The sequence below is a fragment of the Entelurus aequoreus genome, linkage group LG23 (assembly GCF_033978785.1).
Source record: "Entelurus aequoreus isolate RoL-2023_Sb linkage group LG23, RoL_Eaeq_v1.1, whole genome shotgun sequence".
Taxonomy (NCBI): domain Eukaryota; kingdom Metazoa; phylum Chordata; class Actinopteri; order Syngnathiformes; family Syngnathidae; genus Entelurus; species Entelurus aequoreus.
The window spans coordinates 16391579-16408559 of record NC_084753.1 but is presented as its reverse complement, the minus strand read 5'-3'; the positions used below and the strand labels follow the sequence as shown (position 1 = coordinate 16408559).

General features: G+C 36.6%; 1 protein-coding gene and 1 long non-coding RNA gene across 2 annotated transcripts in view; one reads left to right on the top strand and one right to left on the bottom strand.

Moving 5' to 3' along the window:
- slc10a1 (solute carrier family 10 member 1) overlaps positions 1 to 13700 on the bottom strand; it is a 14877-nt gene extending 1177 nt beyond the window's left edge. The window contains exons 1-5 of the mRNA XM_062034350.1: positions 13500 to 13700; positions 12250 to 12476; positions 12097 to 12183; positions 8981 to 9093; positions 5570 to 5774 (exon numbers count right to left, since the gene is read on the bottom strand). Of these exons, the coding sequence (XP_061890334.1) occupies positions 5570 to 5774; positions 8981 to 9093; positions 12097 to 12183; positions 12250 to 12462 (618 nt within the window). The 5' untranslated portion in view covers positions 12463 to 12476; positions 13500 to 13700. The remainder of the gene's footprint in view (positions 1 to 5569; positions 5775 to 8980; positions 9094 to 12096; positions 12184 to 12249; positions 12477 to 13499) is intronic.
- On the top strand, positions 13198 to 16485 carry LOC133640764 (uncharacterized). Its single transcript, XR_009824210.1, has 3 exons — positions 13198 to 13503; positions 13599 to 13776; positions 15417 to 16485. It is a non-coding gene; the product is annotated as an uncharacterized LOC133640764 (long non-coding RNA).
- Positions 16486 to 16981: the final 496 nt, after the last annotated feature.

The window sequence follows — 16981 nt, the reverse complement described above, 5'->3', positions numbered from 1 at the left end:
TAAAGGCCTCCTCTCAAATAGACACCTCCTTTAAATAATCACCTACTACTCCTTGTACTTGGTCCCTATTTAGGCATGTTACTAAAGGCCTCCTCTCAAATAGACACCTCCTTCAAATAATCACCTACCACTCCTTGTACTTGGCCCCTATTTAGGCATGTTACTAAAGGCCTCCTCTCAAATAGACACCTCCTTCAAATAATCACCTACCTCTCATTGTACTTGGTCCCTATTTAGGCATGTTACTAAAGGCCTATTCTCAAATAGACGCCTCCTTTTAAATAAGTACCTCGTACTCCCTGTACCTTGCTACTATTTAGGCTTGTTACTAAAAGCCTCCTCTCAAATAGACGCCTATTTTAAATAAGCACCTACTACTCCTTGTGCTTGGCCCCTATTTAGGCATGTTACCAAAGGCCTCTTCTCAAATAAGCACCTATAGTACTCCCTGTACCTTGCCACTATTTAGGCATGTTACTAAAAGCCTCCTCTCAAATAGGCGCCTACTTTACATAAGCACAGACTACTCCTTGTACTTTGCCCCTATTTAGGCTTGTTACCAAAAGCCTCCTCTTAAATAGACGCCTAAATATATAGTACTCCCTGTACCTTGCCACTATTTAGGCATGTTACTAAAGGCCTCCTCTCAAATAGATGCCTATTTAAATAAGCACCTATAGTACTCCCTGTACCTGGCCACAATTTAGGCATTTAATAAAGGCCTCCTCTCAAATAGATGCCTACTTTAAATAAGCACCTATAGTACTTTTTGTACCTTGTCACTATTTAGGCATGTTACTAAAAGCTTCCTCTCAAATAGATGCCTACTTTAAATAAGCACCTATAGTACTCCCTGTACCTGGCCACAATTTAGGCATTTATTAAAGGCCTCTTCTCAAATAGACACCTACTTTAAACAAGCACCTATAGTACTCCCTGTACCTTGCCACCATTTATGCATGTTACTAAAGGCCTCCTCTCAAATAGATGCCTATTTAAATAAGCACCTATAGTACTCCCTGTACCTTGCCACCATTTATGCATGTTACTAAAGGCCTCCTCTCTAATAGATACCTACTTTAAATAAGCACCTATAGTACATTCTGTGCCTTGCCACTATTTAGGCATGTCTAAAGGCCTCCTCTCAAATAGATGCCTACTTTAAATAAGCGCCTATTGTACTCCCTGTACCTTGCCACTATTTAGGCATGTCACTAAAAGCCTCCTCTCAAATAGATGCCTACTTTAAATAAGGGCCTCATACTCCCTGTACCTTGACACTATTTAGGCATGTTACTAAAGGCCTCCTCTCAAATAGACGCCTACTTTAAATAAGCACCGACTACTCCTTGTACTTTGCCCCTATTTAGGCATGTTACCAAAAGCCTCTTCTTAAATAGACGCCTAAATAAGCACCTATAGTACTCCCTGTACCTTGCCACTTTTTAGGCATTTAATAAAGGCCTCATCTCAAATAGATGCCTATTTAAATAAGCACCTATAGTACTCCCTGTACCTTGCCACTATTTATGCATGTTACTAAAGGCCTCCTCTCAAATAGATGCCTCCTTTAAATAAGAGCCACATACTCCCTGTACCTTACCACTATTTATGCATGTTACTAAAGCCCTCCTCTCAAATAGACGCCTCCTTTAAATAAGAGCCCCATACTCCCTGTACCTTACCACTATTTAGGCATGTTACTATAAGCCTCCTCTCAAATAGATGCCTACTTTAAATAAGCACCTACAGTGCTCCCTGTACCTTGCCACTATTTAGGCATGTTACTAAAGACCTCCTCTCAAATAGATGCCTACTTTAAATAAGCGCCTATAGTACTCCCTGTACCTTGCCACTATTTATGCATGTTACTAAAGGCCTCCTCTCAAATAGACGCCTCCTTTAAATAAGCGCCCCATACACCCTGTACCTTGCCACTATTTAGGCATGTTACTAAAAGCCTCCTCTCAAATAGATGCCTACTTTAAATAAGCGCCTATAGTACTCCCTGTACCTGGCCACTATTTAGGCATGTTACTAAAAGCCTCCTCTCAAATAGACTCCTAAATAAGCGCCTATAGTACTCCCTGTACCTTGCCACTATTTAGGCATGTTACTAAAAGCCTCCTCTCAAATAGATGCCTACTTTAAATAAGCGCCTATCGTATTCCCTGTACCTGGCCACTATTTAGGCATGTTACTAAAAGCCTCCTCTCAAATAGACTCCTAAATAAGCGCCTATAGTACTCCCTGTACCTTGCCACCATTTATGCATGTTACTAAAGGCCTCCTCTCTAATAGATACCTACTTTAAATAAGCACCTATAGTACATTCTGTACCTTGCCACTATTTAGGCATGTCTAAAGGCCTCCTCTCAAATAGATGCCTACTTGAAATAAGCACCTATTGTACTCCCTGTACCTTGCCACTATTTAGGCATGTCACTAAAAGCCTCCTCTCAAATAGATGCCTACTTTAAATAAAGGCCTCATACTCCCTGTACCTTGACACTATTTAGGCATGTTACTAAAGGCCTCCTCTCAAATAGACGCCTACTTTAAATAAGCACCGACTACTCCTTGTACTTTGCCCCTATTTAGGCATGTTACCAAAAGCCTCTTCTTAAATAGACGCCTAAATAAGCACCTATAGTACTCCCTGTACCTTGCCACTTTTTAGGCATTTAATAAAGGCCTCATCTCAAATAGATGCCTATTTAAATAAGCACCTATAGTACTCCCTGTACCTTGCCACTATTTATGCATGTTACTAAAGGCCTCCTCTCAAATAGATGCCTCCTTTAAATAAGAGCCACATACTCCCTGTACCTTACCACTATTTATGCATGTTACTAAAGCCCTCCTCTCAAATAGACGCCTCCTTTAAATAAGAGCCCCATACTCCCTGTACCTTACCACTATTCAGGCATGTTACTATAAGCCTCCTCTCAAATAGATGCCTACTTTAAATAAGCACCTACAGTGCTCCCTGTACTTTGCCACTATTTATGCATGTTACTAAAGGCCTCCTCTCAAATAGACGCCTCCTTTAAATAAGCACCTATAGTACTTTCTGTACCTTGCCACTATTTAAGCATGTTACTAAAGGCCTCCTCTCAAATAGATGCCTACTTTAAATAAGCGCCTATAGTACTCCCTGTACCTTGCCACTATTTAGGCATGTTACTAAAGACCTCCTCTCAAATAGATGCCTACTTTCAATAAGCGCCTATAGTACTCCCTGTACCTTGCCACTATTTAGGCATGTTACTAAAGACCTCCTCTCAAATAGATGCCTACTTTCAATAAGCGCCTATAGTACTCCCTGTACCTTGCCACTATTTATGCATGTTACTAAAGGCCTCCTCTCAAATAGACGCCTACTTTAAATAAGCGCCTATAGTACTCCCTGTACCTTGCCACTATTTAGGCATGTTACTAAAGACCTCCTCTCAAATAGATGACTACTTTAAATAAGCACCTATAGTACTCCCTGTACCTTGCCACTATTTATGCATGTTAATAAAGGCCTCCTCTCAAATAGACGCCTCCTTTAAATAAGCGCCCCATACACCCTGTACCTTGCCACTATTTAGGCATGTTACTAAAAGCCTCCTCTCAAATAGATGCCTACTTTAAATAAGCGCCTATAGTACTCCCTGTACCTGGCCACTATTTAGGCATGTTACTAAAAGCCTCCTCTCAAATAGAGGCCTACTTTAAATAAGCGCCTATAGTACTCCCTGTACCTGGCCACTATTTAGGCATGTTACTAAAAGCCTCCTCTCAAATAGACTCCTAAATAAGCACCTATAGTACTCCCTGTACCTTGCCACTATTTAGGCATGTTACTAAAGGCCTATTCTCAAATAGACGCCTACTTTTAAATAAGCGCCCCATACACCCTGTACCTTGCCACTATTTAGGCATGTTACTAAAAGCCTCCTCTCAAATAGATGCCTACTTTAAATAAGCACCTATAGTACTCCCTGTACCTGGCCACTATTTAGGCATGTTACTAAAAGCCTCCTCTCAAATAGAGGCCTACTTTAAATAAGCACCGACTACTCCTTGTACTTTGCCCCTATTTAGGCATGTTACCAAAAGCCTCCTCTTAAATAGACGCCTAAATAAGCACCTATAGTACTCCCTGTACCTTGCCACTATTTAGGTATGTTACTAAAAGCCTCCTCTTAAATAGACGCCAAAATAAGCACCTATAGTACTCCCTGTACCTTGCCACTATTTAGGCATGTTACTAAAAGCCTCCTCTCAAATAGATGCCTACTTTAATTAAGGGCCTCGTACTCCCTGTACCTTGCCACTATTTAGGCATGTTACTAAAAGCCTCCTCTCAAATAGATGCCTACTTTAATTAAGGGCCTCGTACTCCCTGTACCTTGCCACTATTTAGGCATGTTACTAAAGGCCTCCTCTCAAATAGACGCCTACTTTAAATAAGCACCAACTACTCCTTGCACTTTGCCCCTATTTAGGCATGTCACCAAAAGCCTCCTTTCAAATAGATGCCTAAATAAGCACCTATAGTACTCCCTATACCTGGTTACTATTTATGCATGTTACTAAAGGCCTCCTCTCAAATAGACGCCTCCATTAAATAAGAGCCCCATACACCCTGTACCTTGCCACTATTTAGGCATGTTACTAAAAGCCTCCTCTCAAATAGACGCCTCCATTAAATAAGAGCCCCATACACCCTGTACCTTGCCACTATTTAGGCATGTTACTAAAAGCCTCCTCTCAAATAGATGCCTACTTTAAATAAGCGCCTATAGTACTCCCTGTACCTTGCCACTATTTAGGCATGTTACTAAAAGCCTCCTCTCAAATAGATGCCTACTTTAAATAAGCGCCTATAGTACTCCCTGTACCTTGCCACTATTTAGGCATGTTACTAAAGGCCTCCTCTCAAATAGACGCCTCCATTAAATAGGAGCCCCATACACCCTGTACCTTGCCACTATTTAGGCATGTTACTAAAAGCCTCCTCTCAAATAGACACCTACTTTAAATAAGCACCTATAGTACTCCTTGTACCTGGCCACTATTTAGGCCTTTAAAAGGCCTCCTCTCAAATAGACGCCTACTTTAAATAAGCACCTATAGTACTCCCTGTACCTGGCCACTATTTAGGCATTTATTAAAGGCCTCCTCTCAAATAGATTCCTACTTTAAATAAGCACCTATAGTACTCCCTGTACCTGGCCACTATTTAGGCCTTTAAAAGGCCTCCTCTCAAATAGACGCCTACTTTAAATAAGCACCTATAGTACTCCCTGTACCTGGCCACTATTTAGGCATTTATTAAAGGCCTCCTCTCAAATAGATGCCTACTTTAAATAAGCACCTATAGTACTCCTTGTACCTGGCCAGGGATTTATTTTTTTGACCTCAAGAAACACGACAGGTGGTCGCTGTATATACTTATGTAGCCATGTTAATAAAGGCCTCCTCTCGAATAGATGCCTCCTTTGAATAAACACTTGATATATATTTACAGTCGATGCCGTTGACCACAAAATACTTCAATGCAAATGTTGTCACGAACCTTGGTGATGATCTTGGCGTAGCGCGGTCTGTAGTAATTGACGACGACGCCGACGGCGCAGGGCACGAGGATCATGACGAGCGACACGGCGATGTCGACGTAGGGTACGGCGCTCTGCAGGTTGTCGAAGCTCTGGCAGTAGAGGAAGAGCAGCAGGGGCATCATGCCCAGAGCCAGCAAGGTGGAACAGGAAGTCATCACAATGCTGAGGAAGTAGACACAAAGGCGTACTACGGTGTTGGTAAATCATGAACAGTAGATGGAGCTCTGTTGTGTTGTTGTAGACTGCATTGGGATTACCCATGATGCACCACTTCCTCCTTATTAGTGATATTTGGCTGTAGATAATTACGCATAGTACTGTAGCAGTAGTGTATCCCACCAAATATATATATATATATATATATATATATATATATATATATATATATATATATATATATATATATATATATATATATATATATATATATATATATATATATATATATATATATATATATACATATACCAGGGGTCGGCAACCCGCGGCTCTGGAGCCGCATGCGGCTCTTTAGCGCCGCCCTAGTGGCTCTCTGGAGCTTTTTCAAAAATGTATGAAAAATGGAAAAAGATGAGGGGAAAAAATATATTTTTTGTTTTAATATGGTTTCTGTAGGAGGACAAACATGACACTAATTGTTATAACACACTGTTTATATTAAACATGCTTCACTGATTCGAGTATTTGGCGAGCGCCGTTTTGTCCTACTAATTTTGGCGGTCCATGAACTCACCTTAGTTTGTTTCCATGTATAACTTTCTCCGGCTTTCTAGGACGTGTTTTATGCCACTACTTTTTCTGTCTCGTTTTGTCCACCCAACTGTTAACGTTGTGCGTGAAGGCATAAAGGTGAGTTTTGTTGATGTTATTGACTTGTGTGGAATGCTAATCAGACATATTTGGTTACTGCATTAATGCTAGCTAATCGATGCTAACATGCTATTTAGGCTAGCTATATGTACATATTGCATCATTATGCCTCATTTGTAGGTATATTTGAGGTCATTTAGTTTCCTTTAAGTCCTTTAAATGTATATCTCTTGACACACTATCTGTATGTAATATGGCTTTTAATTTTTTGCGGCTCCAGACAGATTTGTTTTTGTATTTTTGGTCCAATATGGCTCTTTCAACATTTTGGGTTGCCGACCCCTGACATATACATATACAGTTGCGATCAAAAGTTTACATACACGTGTAAAGAACATAATGTCATGGCTGTCTTGAGTTTCCAGTACTTTCTACAACTCGTATTTTTTTGTGATAGAGTGATTGGAGCACATACTTGTTGGTCACAAAAAACATTACAAGGTTTGGTTCTTTTATGAATTTATTATGGGTCTACTGAAAATGTGACCAAATCTGCTGGGTCAAAAGTATACATACAGCAATGTTAATATTTGGTTACATGTCCCTTGGCAAGTTTCACTGAAATAAGGCCCTTTTGGTAGCCATCCACAAGCTTCTGGTTGAATCTTTGACCACTCCTCTTGACAAAATTGGTGCAGTTCAGCTAAATTTGTTGGTTTTCTGACATGGACTTGTTTCTTCAGCATTGTCCACACGTTTAAGTCAGGACTTTGGGAAGGCCATTCTAAAACCTTCATTCTAGCCTGATTTAGCCATTCCTTTACCACTTTTGACGTGTGTTTGGGGTCATTGTACTGTTGGAACACCCAACTGCGCCCAAGACCCAACCTCCAGGCTGATGATTTTAGGTTGTCCTGAAGAATTTTGAGGTAATCCTCCTTTTTCATTGTCCCGTTTAAAGCACCAGTTCCATTGGCAGCAAAACAGGCCCAGAGCATAATACTACCACCACCATGCTTGACGGTAGGCCTGGTGTTCCTGGGATTAAAGGCCTCACCTTTTCTCCTCCAAACATATTGCTGGGTATTGTTAGAGACTCGGACTTCCTTTTTTATTGTCATTCAAATTTGAACTTTACAGTACAGATAAGAACGAAATTTCGTACCATTAGCTCATGGTAGTGCAGGATAAAAAAGCAATAAGGTGCATATGTAAATAAATAAATAGGTTACTGTACAGATAAATATATTGCACTTTTCCATGTGCATCCACGTTTATGGATGTATGTTATATTGTCTTTTTTATTCCAGCGAGTTAATCCATTTTGGGGGGAGTTGAGGGGATAATTATGATGCGTTCAAGATCTGACCACAGAACTTTCCTCTAGAAGGTCTTATCTTAGTCCATGTGATATCAGATGAAACAAAAATTGAGCTGTTTGGCCACAATACCCAGCAATATGTTCGGAGGAGAAAAGGTGAGGCCTTTAATTCCAGGAACACCACGCCCACCGTCAAGCATGGTGGTGGTAGTATTATGCTCTGGGCCTGTTTTGATGTAAGTGGAACTGGTGCTTTACAGAGAGTAAATGGGACAATGAAAAAGGAGGATTACCTCCAAATTCTTCTTTTGTGTGACCAACAAGTATGTGCTCCAATCACTCTGTCACAAAAAAATAAGGGTTGTAGAAAATATTGGAAACTCAAGACAGCCATGACATTATGTTCTTTACAAGTGTATGTAAACTTTTGATCACGACTGTACATATGTATATGAACATACATATGTATATATATCCAATTTCTCATAATATTGTGACTTAATTCTTGTAAAATGACCACTTTTACATTTTATTCCCTTTTGTCTATATTATGACTTTCAAAATATGTAATGGGCTTATTCTTTTCTCAACTTTATTTTCCAGGCTAGGATTATGAAAATATTATGACTTTATTCCCACTTTATACTCACAAAATGAGAGTTATTTATTTTCATTTGTGCTTTTGTTTTTATCTCTAAAATGTGCGGAGGGCCATTGAAAAAAAGGTTGAACATTATGAACACCTTTTTTAATTGTTATGAGCGTCACTTTGCAGCGCCTTGTAGGATTGTAACAAGAGCCAAATAGGGCCGATTGTGTGGAGGTGTTTTTCACCTGAGGGCCATCGCCATGTTCCCTTGCAGCCGGGGGCCCGATAAGATCCCCCAGAGTGATCAGATAGAGGAGGAATGTGCACAACAACACACACACACACACACACACACGCCTGCTTCTGATAACGGAGGACCCTATCGGGGGTGAATGGCCGCAGGGGATTGGTCACGTGACCACATGATCACGTCAGGTGATTGATAATAGTCTTGGTTTATGAGCGCTCTAATGACGGCTGAATAAGACTCAATGTACTTGGACGAGGTTGTTGACCTTCATTGTGTGTGTGTGTGTGTGTGTGTGTGTGTGTGTGTGTGTGTGTGTGTGTGTGTGTGTGTGTGTGTGTGTGTGTGTGTGTGTGTGTGTGTGTGTGTGTGTGTGTGTGTGTGTGTGTGTGTGTGTGTACCTGAGGTTCATGTCCCCCTGCAGAGCCAGGGCCAGGATGTTGGAGAGGCTCCCCCCAGGACAGCATCCACAGATGAGAACCACAACAGCGGTCATGTCAGCCAGCTGGAAGGCCTGGAGAACAATAAGTAGAACAATAAGTAGAACAATAAGTAGAACAATAAGTAGAACAATGTGTCAATATCAACTTCATTTCACGACAAATATTATTACAGGATGTTGTCGTGTTCAAAAATGTAAGATTTTTCTGCTGACATTTTTAACATACAGTACATATTTGTATTGTTTCATTTGTTTTAATTAATCAAAAATAATAAGAATGAATGTAATTATTTGCTTTACTTTTGATACGTTTTATTGTAAACATGTTATTTTTTTAAATATTTTGTTTCAGTGTTTTTTTTGTTACATGTATATTAATTTTTTTGTCAGTATGACGTAGAATTTTCATGTATGTTAAAAAAAAAAAAAGACAAAATATTTTACGTCCACAATTGCATTGTATTAGGTACAACAAAAAAATGCATTGTTTTTGTATGTAATTTTAAAAAATACAGTAATTTATTTGTTTTTTCTCCTTATTTTAATACAATAAAAAAATATATCAACATGTTTTATGAGCGCTAAAAAAACAAACTTTACTTCACATTTTTACAACATACAATTTCATTTTATTAGGTAAACAAAAAAAATAGTAATTGTATTTGTACAGTATGTAACTTTTTAAATATAGTATTTATAAATTTTTTCTCAATTTTTTCTATTGCAATGAAAAATATTAATCAGTATTTTATCCTCAGTATTTTTCTAATACACTTAAAAAGTATCTAAATTTTCATGTGCACTAAAAACAGATAAACTTTACGTAATATTTTTACATTGTACAATTGTATTTTATTACTGTAAGTAAACACAAAAAATATCCATTATAATTGTATGTATTTTTTAACATTAAAGTATTTTATTTGTTTTTTCAAGGTATTTTTTTTCTATTACAATGAAAAATAAAACAGAATTTTCATGAGTGTTTAAAACACACACACAAATGCACACACATGCACACACTCGCTCGCACGCACGCACACACACATACACAGGTCCCAAACCAAAAATATTCACTGAATTTGTGTTTAATTGTTTAAAATACAGTATTTGTTTTTTTCTTTGCATTGTTATCCTAATACAATTTTTTATTTTTTTTAAAAGATCAGTTTTTTGTATGTTTAAAAAAGAGAAAATATTTAAGCCAACCGGTTCCACACAATTGCATTTTATTAGTTAAACACCAAAAGACTAAATGTATTGGTGTGTAATTTTTTCAAATACAATATTTTTTGTTGTATTTTGTTTTGTCATTGATTCAAAAAAATGTTTTAATTTTAAAATACAATAATTTATTATTATTTTTCCTCAGTATTTTTATCCTAATACAATTGAAAAAAAACTAATCAGAGTTTTCGCGTGTGATAAAAAAAAAAAAAAAAAAGTATTTTTAAATCAACCGGTTCCACACAATTGCATTTCATTAGTTCAACACAAAACCATTTATTTTATTTCTATGTAATTTTCTAAAACAGAAATTTTATTTTGGTTTTTTTCTAAAACAATGTAAAAAAAATTTGAATTTTAATGTGCGCTAAAAGATAAAAGACACCAACTTTACTTAATATTTTCACACAATTAAATTTTATTTGTTAAAAATCAATATATATATATTTTTTGTGTATTTAAAAAACAAAAAAACATTTGTGATAAACAATCGGATATTAAAAGAATGAAGTTAGTAAAGTCACTTAAAAAAAATTCTGAGTGTGCCTCCTAATTATATTAGAATATGCAAACTATTAGTTTTTTATTAAAAATATGATGACAAAAAGGTATGTAAAGTTCTTTACTTTTTATCTAACGTTTTTGTGTTTGTTATTTATGTTGTTTTTGTGTTCATCCAACACAAATATATTAATAAGGTTGACAACAAGCAATACTTGCTTGTTGACAAAAACATTAGCACACGATTTTGCCAGCATTGTTTGATTGTTATTCCCGTTAATGGAAGAATAAATATGGAAATGACTGATTATAGTGCGAAAATATGTTTACATGTATTTGTATATAATTTATAAAAAAACATTAATTTATTTTTCATCAGTATTTTTATCCTAATACAATGAAAAAAACTATTCCGAGTTTTCGCGTGTGTAAAAAAAAAAAGAAAAAGTATTTTTAAGCCAACCGGTTCCACACAAATACATTTCCTTAGTTCAACACAAAGCTATTTATTGTATTTCTATGGCATTTTCTAAAATACAGTATTTTTATTTATCTTTTCTAAAACAATGTTAAAAAAAAATTGAATTTTGATGTGCGCTAAAAAATAAAATAAAATGTACTTAATATTTTCATACGATTACATTTTATTTGTTAAAAACTAAAGTATTAAATGGGTTTTTATGTATTTAAAAAAAAAATGTGATGAAAAATTAGACATAAAAAAAATGAAGTTAGTAATGTCACTTAAAACTAATTCTGAGTGTGCTTTCTAATTATATTAGATTATGCAAACTATTGTTAAGAGAAAATATATGACAAAAAAACAAAACACTTTTAAAATGTTGGTTAGAGCAGTGGCCGGTCAATGCTTGACAATTTGTCCCACGGACCGTAAAAAAAAATATATATATATATTTTTTTTGGTCATAAAGAAATACAATCATGTGTGCTTACGGACTGTATCCCTGCAGACTGTATTGATTTATATTGATATATGTTGTGTTTTTTATGTTGATTTAATTTTTAAAAAAAAATATATATATATATAAATATTTTTTTTTATTTTTTATTTTTTATTTCTTGTGCGGCCGCGGCCCGGTACCAATCGGTCCACGGACCGGCACCGGTTAATGTTGTGTTTGTGTTCATCCAACACAAATATATTAATAATGTAACACAATACTTGTTTGTTGACAAAAACATTTGCACGCATTTTCTGCTAGCATTGTTTGATTTTTATTAACGTTAAAGGAAGAATAAATATGGGAATATATTATTTTACCTAAATGTATATTTGTGCACCATCTTTGAGGTTAAAAAGGTCATGAAAAGGAGAATTAGACCAACCTTCGCCAAGCAGAAGGCAGTAAGCGGCATGATGCAATACTGGGACACCACGGCGATAACCACACCTTTGGGTTTCACTATGTGGCCCTGCAGGGGCATAGTTATCAAGGCGATATCATTTCTGTATCACACCTTGGAGGCAGAAGGCGTCACCTTGATCTTGGACACCTCCATGGTGCAACCCAGTGAGACCATGGTGATGAACAGGACCATCACCATCAGGACGTTGATGGTTTTGTCCAAGGCGGGCGACAAAAAGGACTCGAAGACCACGCCGCTGGTGTTTGTCGGCGTCATGTTGAAGGCGCTGGGCACCGCGTCGGAATCGGACATGCGGCCCCCAATGGCATCCATGGTGACGTCCATTGATGTCTCGTGGACTGAAACACACCAGGAGGTACAAATAAGACTGAAAACCAAACTGAAAGTTGCACAATTTCCAAAAGTAAACAATTACTGGAGTCGTTCAAATGACTTTGTGTACGTGGTACTTCATGTGTAATACAGTATTTCCTACAAATGCTGATTTCCTACAAATGGTTGATTAAAGGCCAAATAAACATCACATTTTTCATGCATTCAAAAAAGAACGGGTGATGCCAAAAAATAGCTGTACTTATTTTTACTATGACTGACATCGCCACAAAAACATTTTCTCAAATCTCAACTGCAGACGTGGCATCTGTAAAGCCAAACTTCCTTTTTTTTTTTAAATTGTTTTTTTTTTCTTTATTTTTATGATGTACTTCTTTTTTAAATTTATTTAAAGCTTTATTTATTGTATTTTTTTCTTAATCATTTTAATTTAACATTTTGTTTTTTTTAATTTGTATTATTTTCATTGCTTTACTCGACTGCAGACATACTGTAGCATCTGTAAAAAAAATATTTTATAATGTTTATTTATTTTAATTTATTATTTTTTATGGTAAAGTTATTTTTGTAATTAAACATTTAAAAAAAATGTTTTCTTATTTTTATTTTGTATTATTTTTAACGTATTATTTTTATTTGTTATTGTTTAATATATTAATGTAGCTGTTTATTAATCAATTTTATTTTTTAGTGCTGCCAAAAATGTCAACATTGAACCAAAAAGACAAAATAGCAGAAATGATTTAATGTCTCCACTTGAAAGAAATATTTATATCATTTATTAATATTTATTATTACTAATATTGTCACGGCGCAGGCTCGAACCCGCTTTTCTCCCGCAGCTGGGTCTGCCAGCACCTCCGTTGGCAGCGCGCCAAGACACGCCCCTGCTCACACTGGCCGCATCACGCCCAAATGCCGGCAAGGCTGTGGGCGATCAGCAATCAGCACACCTGGGACTGATGAGGGCGAGCGGTATATAGACCAGTGGAACCAAGGATCCTTGCCAGAACTTAATCTTCTGTTACCTTTGTAAGCACCCCGTGTCTGGCTTCCATCCCGCGAACTTGCTCTCCCCCTGTGACTTCCTTGTTTCCGTGTCTGATGTTCCTGTTGTCTTCCCGCAGCGCTTCCCGTGTTCTCCTGCGATCCCCTGTTGTTCCCTCTGGTTCTTTGGCTGCCCCTTTTGGATTCTCCACCTCCTGCTTGGACACGGACCTCTGACGCCTCACCATTCGCCCTGACCATCTGCCTGCCCCACGGACTGCCTTCTTGCCTTGTCCCTCCTCTCGATTCAACACTACGGTAAAACGCTCATGTAATTCCCACACCGAGTCTAACACTACACACTCCTGAATTTTGGTCACACTCCATTCTCTAGTTTATTTATAGTATTATAGTTGATTATTATATATATTGTCATATACAAATTTTTGTATATAATAAAATACATAGAGCTATTCTTCCCCCTTGTGTCTGTGCCGTCAACTCCTTCCAGCATACATAACAAATATATATTATTACTAGGGATGTCCGATAATGGCTTTTTTCCGGTATTCCGGTATTGTCCAACTCTTTGATTACCGATACCGATATCAACCGATGCCGATATCAACCGATATATGCAGTCGTGGAATTAACACATTATTATGCCTAATTTGGACAACCAGGTATGGTGAAGATAAGGTACTTTTTTAAAAAATTAGTAAAATAAGATAAATAAATTAAAAACATTTTCTTGAATAAAAAAGAAAGTACAACAATATAAAAACAGTTACATAGAAACTAGTAATGAATGAAAATTAGTAAAATTAACTGTTAAAGGTTGGTACTATTAGTGGACCAGCAGCACGCACAATCATGTGTGCTTACGGACTGTATCCCTTGCAGACTGTATTGATATATAATGTAGGAACCAGAATATTAATAACAGAAAGAAACAACCCTTTTGTGTGAATGAGTGTAAATGGGGAGGGAGGTTTTTTGGGTTGGTGCACTAATTGTAAGTGTATCTTGTGTTTTTTATGTTGATTTAATAAAAAAAACAAAAACAAAAAAACCCCGATACCGATAATAAAAAAACCGATACCGATAATTTCCGATATTACATTTTAACGCATATATCGGCCGATAATATCGGCAGGCCGATATTATCGGACATGTAAAAAATAAGAATTTTTTAGTTAATTGCTTTTGGGGGCCCCCTGGTGGCCACGGGGCCCTAAGCAAGCGCTTAGTACGCTTATGCCTTGGGCCGGCTCTGTGTGTATATATATATATATATATATATGTGTATATATATATATATATATATATATATATATATATATATGTGTATATATATATATATATATATATATATATATATATATATATGTGTGTGTGTGTGTGTGTGTGTGTGTGTGTGTGTGTGTGTGTGTGTGTGTGTGTGTGTGTGTGTGTATTGTTTTGTTTTTTTACATACAAATTCCTTGTATGTGTAAATGTACTTGGCATTAAAACAAGATTCCCCATTCTGACTTTGATTCTAAATGTGTCATATTGCTCTCACACAAGGTCATTATTGTGTATATATACAAATTGTACTCACATTGACAGATTGTTCCAAATACCTTGTATTAAAATCCATGTCAGAAAGTTGTATTGGAAAAAGTGCAAAGTGGTGATATTGATAAGCAAAACAGTTCATAGTGCAGAAGTTAGAGTTTATGGCACTAACAACCTTGAAACTAATAATCCCAGCATGCTTCACTTTCCCACTCTCACAACCTGGAATTTGTGTAATATTGTGAAATATTGGAACATGTATCAATAATAGGAATATCATAGACAAACATTGGCATCCTCCTCTCCGCACATGCACTTTCATCCATTTGACGCTCATGACAAAGAAAAAGCACACAATTGTCTGAAATAACACAAAGTTGGTGTTGTTTACCTGGCAGGTGCGTCTTCTCTTCGCTGCTGCCAAACTTCTACTGGCTTATATGCTGATGACTGCATGCTTGCAGCTGGGCACAGCTGCCATCTAGTGCACATCTGGAGCATCTGGGCCCTGCCTATAGCTAGTTTTATGAGTTGATAACGGAGTTCAACACCCGACAGGAGTCAACAAATACAGACGATAAGCACCATCAAATGATCCGATGTGTCAAATGTTGGCGCCGCTGCCTCACGCAATGTAGGAAAGGACGGGGAGATCTGCACTGTACACACACGTCAATAATGGAAATGAGCAATAGAATAGTGCTATAAAGTGTTTACATTTATTGACACTCATTTTGTCAGTGGCTTTTTGTATGGTGCAATATGCATTGGCACATAACAGTGCCACCTGCTGGATGTTGTGGCAACTTCCTGACTTTTTAGAGGAGGCTCACCCGAGATCAAGTGTGCATAGTAGCACTTATTCTTGTTATCATATGATATGTTATGTTACCATGTTTTATGATATGTTACAATATGTTATGTTGTTTAGATTGATTGATTGAGACTTGTATTAGTAGATTTCACAGTACAGTACATAATCCGTACAATTGACCACTAAATGGTAACACCCCAATAAGTTTTTCAACTTGTTTAAGTCCACGTTAATCAATTCATGTGTTATGAGTTATGATAAGTTGTGCTGTGCTGTGCTATATTATGCTATGCCATTCTCTGCTGCGTTATTCTACACTATACTGTCAGGTTCCGTGCTACACTATGCTATGTTACGCTTGTGTGATGACTGTATTATGATGATAGTATATATCTGTATCATGAATCAATTTAAGTGGAGAAAAACTTATTCAAAAATCTACTACTGGAGTAGTAGATTTTTGTAAAAAGCTTTTATAATTGTAAAGGACAATGTTTTATCAACTGATTGCAATAATGTAAATTTGTTTCAACTATTAAATGATTAATTTATCTTTGTGAAAATATTGGACACAGTGTGTTGTCAAGCTTATTAGATGCGATGCAAGTGTAAGCCACTGTGACACTATAGTTCTTTTTTTATAAATGTCTAATGATAATGTCAATGAGGGATTTTTAATCACTGCTATGTTGAAATTGTAACTAATATTGATACTGTTGTTGATAATATTCATTTTTGTTTCACTACTTTTGGTTTGTTCTGTGTCGTGTTTGTGTCTCCTCTCAATTGCTCTGTTTATTGCAGTTCTGAGTGTTGCTGGTTTTGGAATTGGATTGCATTGTTATGGTATTGTTGCGTATTGTTTTGTTGGATTGATTAATTAAAAAAAAATAAAAAAATACAAAAAATGAAAAAAATAAAATAGATTTTTGAAAAATGACAATCGATACTGAATCGCACAACGTGAGAATCGCGATTTGAATTCGAATCGTTTTTCTTCCCACACCCCTAATTGCTATGCATTATTATGCTATGCTATGTTACCATATGTTATGATATGTTATGTGTTATGAGGTATGATAAAATTGTGCTATGTTGGGCTATTTCATGCTATGCTATGCGATGCTATTCTCTGCCGCGCTATTCTAC